The sequence below is a fragment of the Amblyomma mixtum genome, chromosome 2 (assembly GCF_055824585.1).
Source record: "Amblyomma mixtum isolate Tamu chromosome 2, ASM5582458v1, whole genome shotgun sequence".
In the NCBI taxonomy this organism is placed as follows: Eukaryota; Metazoa; Arthropoda; class Arachnida; order Ixodida; family Ixodidae; genus Amblyomma; species Amblyomma mixtum.
In genome coordinates, this window is record NC_143013.1 from 6,133,655 (window position 1) to 6,139,654 (window position 6,000).

Sequence of the window (6,000 nt, forward strand, 5' to 3'; positions counted from 1 at the left end):
GCCTGGCAATCCATTTTTCCTAAGCTTCCATGGCAAGGCACTTCTTGGAGAGCCTGTGCTACATCACAACCACTGGGTACAAGCAACACATGCACCTTTATTGGTACTGCATTTTCCTGCGACATTATCAACTCCGGATGACACGTTATGACAGTTTCCCCTCCAGCACATTTTTCGTGCTATGAAAGCACCAGGGATGCTTCAGGAGCCAGCATACGTGCCCCGGCAGTGAACTTGGTGCTGATGGTGACTTAATTGTATTGGCATAAGGACAGCTTTACCAAACAGCACCACTGTTAAACTGTTGTTGGTTTGCACGAGGTGAGATAAAATACTATTTCTCAATCATTTAGCCGACAAAAGCCGAGCTGTAGGCCTGGGAACAGCTTGTAACCACTGGAAAAACCAGCGGGTACCCAGTGGCACTGGGGATCAAATTGGTACAAAGGCTGACTCTCATTCCTAGGACAACATAGCAGTATGACCTTAGTCCAACAATAAGTGGTATCCATACAGTACAAGACTGGGTGGAACTGAATTGTTTTAAAAGAAATGGGCTTTAAAGGCCTTTTGCCACTCTACAGGCACATGACACACTCACCAGCTGACGTAGATGGTCAACAGCCTCGAGGATGAGTTCCTGGTGACCGACCTTGGAGATGTTGAGGCTGGTAAGATCGTCTGGACCCAGGGTGAGCAGGTGGTGGCCATCGATGTTGTTGTTGAGGAAGAAGTGCACATAAGGGATGATAATGTCGTCCAGGCCTGCATGAGCGAAACAAGGGCACAAAGGCATCAGGAATGAATGAATGAATGAAACCACGTTTATTCCACACTAGAATGTGCTGAGGGCATTACGGACATAAAGACATTAGGAGAGCTACAATATCCTTGAAGTAGCTAGGCACCAAAGGCTGCTAGCTACGGCCTGCCCCAAGCTTACTACAGCCCCATAAGTGCAACAGCCACAGGTAGCTGCTACTATCATCATGCCATTCGTCATAACCTATGTTAAGTACACTGCAAGACAAGTACCTCTCACACTGACCTCTAACCATCTGCAAATTGCGCCCACTTAGTAGTGTCACACAGAGACACAAAAATATATTTTCTAAACACTTTAGCTCATCTACTTGCATAACTTTAGCTGCAATGATAATTAAATAAAATGTCAACACTTCCTGCCGGAACATATTGTATTGCATGGCAATTCCCACAGTACACTATATCATGTTCCTGTTATATGCAAGGTATATGACCAAGGACACAAACTACGAATAAAAGCTCAGCTTCTGCACTGTTGTATCAATAGTTCCAGCACCACAGGTGGAAACATAAGAGTGCATGCATTCTAAGCAAAGCTTCCAGTAGTGACTGTGTACCAAAGAGCAACTAGGCTTCGCCAGCAGCAAAATTTTGCCACGTGGTATGTAACAATTATCAAGGAGGGAAACATTGCCAAAAGGAGGCAATTCACAAGAAACAACATCCCTGAGACTATGCTGTGGGCATATTTTTACAGCGACAGCTGTGAAACGCCTATTCCTCGGTTTCGTGTCGTAGTAGTATATTGCTGTTTCTCATCGTCTGCCGTTGTCCTCGGCGTAGCCGCTCGGTGCGTTGTCATAGGAAACACATAGAAGGTGGTTACCATGCAAGGAGGAAGGTACATGTGAGCAGACAAATGCATAACTGGTGGGAGTTACCATGGAAAAAGGAGGGTATCAGGAGAGCGGAGGAATCCCCAACCGGAGGATGGTTACTCTGGAAGGAGAAGGGTGTGGCAAAAGTGTAAAAAGGCACAACCGGTCGGCGGTTGCCACGGAAATCACCCAGAGGGTAGTTACCCAGGAAGGACGAGGAAGGTTGCCATGGAACGAGGCTTTATGGCAAGAGCATAGGAAGGCATAACCAGGGGATGGTTATAACAGTAACCGTCCGGGGGGGTAGTTATCGAGGAAGGAGGAGGGTGCGGCGAGAACGGAAAAATCCCCAACCAGAGGATGATTACTGTGGAGGAAGGAGGGTATGGCAAGAGTGTGAGATGACGCAACTGGCATGTGGTTGCCATGGGAGCCAACCGGCGGGTAGTTGCCACAGAAGGAGAAAGAGGGTTGTCGTGGAAGGAGGGCACGGCGAGAGAAGGCTATGGCAAGAGTATAGGAAAGTGTACCTCGGTAACCATCAGCAACATGGTTACCGTGGGAGGAGGAGGAACAATGTGGTGAATGGAGGGTGTGGATGAATGTAGCACAGTCCATCTGCAACAGCTGCTGCAAAATGCACCCCCTTAGGAGAGGATCATCGGCAGCATTGCACTTCTAGAGCAGAGGACTGGAGAGGAGACCTAGACGAAAAATGAATGAGTGGAAAACTAAATAGGGCGCCCTAGAACTATACAAATGTGAGACCGCTCTCATATTCTCTACACGACATATCGTAAAGTAGAAATACCTTATCAGCTGTTGCTGAATCTTGCATTAGCCAGTGTTAACCGTCCTGTCAATTTTTTCAGTCCTTTTGAGCAAGCCTTCAGAGATTTTCACAAGTATACATAAATTTTGGGCTTTAATATATAATACCCAGCATCAAAAGAAGGGTACCTCCACCTAACATTGTGCGACAATATTTAAATTTCTACATCTATTATTATCCAAAATGATAATGGCCACTTAAATATGAGTGCTTATGACACGGAGATTACAATCATAAGCACTGCATACAATATTCTTCAACAGTAGCCATACAATCCAACTTTCTTACAAGCAAGTACATTCAGTCTAAACTGCTACCGCCCTAACTCATTTTTCAACACGACAACAGTTATACTTCAGTTCTGTTTCAGCTTGCTCCCAGTAATGTATAGCATTCCTTCTAAACACATAACGCAAGTTTTGATATATGCAAGGTGCTTATATCAATGCAAATGGCAGTTCTGCATGCAGACCAAAACACGAGTCAGCTTGCCACATTCATGCACTGGCATGCACCGAGTACAGGATAGGCATGACTGTGATGTTACAGGCAGTGGCTGGATGAATAACAATAGCGTGTTTCGAAACCTGCACACTTCAGTTATGCACAGGATCAAGAAAAGAAAGAACAACTGAATAATTACAGGCAACAAATTAGGTCACGGCTTGTCCGCGACGAGGGCCGTATTGTTTCACTGCGTTTAATGACACCTTTCAACCACTTAATGTGCGCCAAAGCAAAAAAACAAGGGCGACAATAAGAAGAAAAGCATCACCCCCACCGTGGTTTTCTTTTTTACCTCTCCCACTTCCTTTCTCCGAGCACGACGTCGCTGGAAAAACTCTTGGCAAATAACAAGTAGCGCGAGCAAGAACCGACGTGCGCAACCGCGTACAAAGAAACCGCTTCCCGCCGCCCGTGTCTGCAAGGCACGACAAGAAAAGGAAAAAAGCGACAGCACGCAGGCAGTCGGAAGCGGCGCGCTCTTAATGAGCGCGCAGTATGACTCGCGCGGTAGACCTTGAGTCATCGCGACGCGAAACAGCCGCGTCTAATCACCTGACTCACACAAAAAAGAAGCGCGGGCGCAAAAGACACTCACACACACAAAATGCACGAAGCCAGCCGCGCGAACACCTTACAGGCTGCGCAAAGTTCGCAGGGCAGTCGAATGAACACTGAATGAGTAAAGCTTGTCAATGTCAAGACGCATGTACTGAGACGAGCGGCAGGAGAAGGAAATCAGCGAAACAGACACGTAAAGGGAGTGAACTGAAGCGTAAAGGAAAGACTAGGCTCGCAAAAATCAAAAGCGTTTTACATACAATGCGACAGAATCCCGAAATACCCATTGCGAGCTTTCCCCGATCTACCTCTTCATCCGGTGATGAACACTTCTGTTGGTTTCGTTCTCATGGTGGAAAACAAAAAAAAGAAGGAAAACGGAAGCAACAAGAGGCGGCAGACAGTTTGACGATCGCATATGCGACCAGATCAAGTTCACTCGGGTCAGCGCACGGCGTTTTTCTGCGCTTTAAATACGCCGCCGCTGGAATGACCACACAACGCATAACCGCATCGGCCGGTGACACAGCGGTGCTGGGCAAAAACCAGAGCGCAGTCTAACTAGCAGGCAATATAACGCTAGCGCGACCAAACTGCCCGGCTGTGTTTACGCGAGCTTGCGAGAAATCGTTTCACACCACGCAGCAATTGACAAGCGCTTTTCTGAGAAGAGCGCGCCGTCGATGTAGCGAACCGCCGTCCCTTTAAACGGTCGATTTCACGCTAACTCGATCAACGAAAAGAGCGCTATCAATGCTATCAATAGTGTAGCCGGCTGAAGCGAAAGGCGTCGAAAGCATTCCTCAACTGTGGGATGTTCGAACCTCGCCGACAATAAACAGCGGTAAACAAGAGAACTCGACCGGATCAAAAATTCCTCCGCAGTGAACATCACCTAGCCAGCGCTACGGTCAACTCCCTTCGACAGCGGATCGCGCGAGACCATTGCACGAGATCGCGTGCGCACTGCGGCCCGTTTATGCATCTCGGGCTATCCGGCATGCTTTAAGAAACGTTACAAACCTAATTCCCTAGAGAATTAACGAGTAATTACCTCTTAACCAGTCCGCGACGTGCTCCGGTGTCCATTCTGCTATGTTGATATACGCCATCTTCCCTCTACTACCGTCGCTCGCCGTAAGGTGGCGCCCACTGACTCATGCGCAATCGGCCGAGGTCCGCTTTCAGCTTCGGAGCGGCCGTGCGCACAGTGCAGGTGCGTCTTCCGGTGTCGAACTTGTTATTTACGCAACCACGCATTTAGATTAGCCACAGACCGGCGACGCTCCTGCAGTGGTCACGCATGCAGTGCTGCCTTTCCGCTTGCGTGAATGTTCTTCCGGGGCAAATAACTGATATGAAATTCTATGAATGGCTACGACACGATTTTTTTTTTCTAGTCTCCGCGTCAGCATTTACACGATAAGCGACAAAAAAGTAACGACTTGCTTTTTGCAAAAAAAGAAGAGAAAAAGTAAAAATGTCCTGTCACCTTCTCTGTTTACTTTGCTACTCGACGCACTGAAAATGTAGTAAGCGAGTCGTTTTGTCGAGTCGGTTCGCATACCCCACAAAGCGAAACTTGGCTATAACGAATTTTCGGTTTTGGGCATGGTTCTTCCTATGCTTCAAGTTGCCGACCAGGAAACGGGGCTGTCTCAACGCATTTTCATACTATTTAGCGCAATACTACGTTTCCTTAAGTAACTTCACTGTTCGTCTGTTCGGTTTTCTGACAATAGCGAAGTTCAATGCATCATTTCGCGCTGGCAGGGGATTTGTTGGCACAACTAGATTCGCGCAAGTACAGTCTCAAAGCACTGCCATTTGTTCGTCCTGTGTTTTTTTTTATTATTATTGTTTTCGTTTCTCAGGGGTGAGGGATTCGCTATACATATGCACTACCCCGTTACTGAGCATCGCACACGCACGTCATATCTTAATGTAGGTTTCTATCTTGAAAGATCGCTACCCGTGAAAGAAAGCATCACTACCGCGCGAACTTATTTTCACTGCCGCAGCCTTTCTTTCGTCATACAGCCGCTCCGTTCAGTTCATCGGCCTGTACGGCGATGGTCTCGGGGCCCCCCTTGCGAGTTCGTGCCCAGGCAGGCAGGGTTGCCGCCGGCGCGGAGTGCCGGACAACCTGCTCCTGCTGCTGCTACGCTCCCGGAGTCTCTCTCCCCTCTGCCACCACCGCCACGCCGCCGCGGCAGCCCGTCACGATTTTCTCCTCCGCGACCGGAAAAAGCTTTCGTTTTTCGCTTCATTTTATTCAGCGGGGAGATTGGAGGAAAAAGAAAAAGAAGAAAGGAAGAAAAGCAGAGCGGCGGAGGGGAGTCCCCCCCGCCCCTTTGTGTTTTCGTTTCTGGGCGTATGTCTGTGCCTCCGCGCATTGTGTTGCGCCTCGGGGCTTGATCCTCTTTTCGCGTATTATAATGATCCTTCTCGTCGTCGGCC

General features: G+C 48.2%; 1 protein-coding gene across 3 annotated transcripts in view; it reads right to left on the reverse strand.

Annotated features, from left to right (window-relative positions):
- Positions 1 to 4,676, reverse strand: part of cnk (connector enhancer of ksr) — a 37,285-nt gene extending 32,609 nt beyond the window's left edge. For all 3 annotated transcript variants that reach the window (XM_089570315.1, XM_089570317.1, XM_089570316.1), the window contains exons 1-2: positions 4,595 to 4,676; positions 602 to 765 (exon numbers count right to left, since the gene is read on the reverse strand). In XM_089570315.1, coding sequence (XP_089426441.1) covers positions 602 to 765; positions 4,595 to 4,652 — 222 coding nt within the window. In that variant the 5' untranslated portion in view covers positions 4,653 to 4,676. The remainder of the gene's footprint in view (positions 1 to 601; positions 766 to 4,594) is intronic.
- Between the last annotated feature and the right edge of the window lie 1,324 nt (positions 4,677 to 6,000).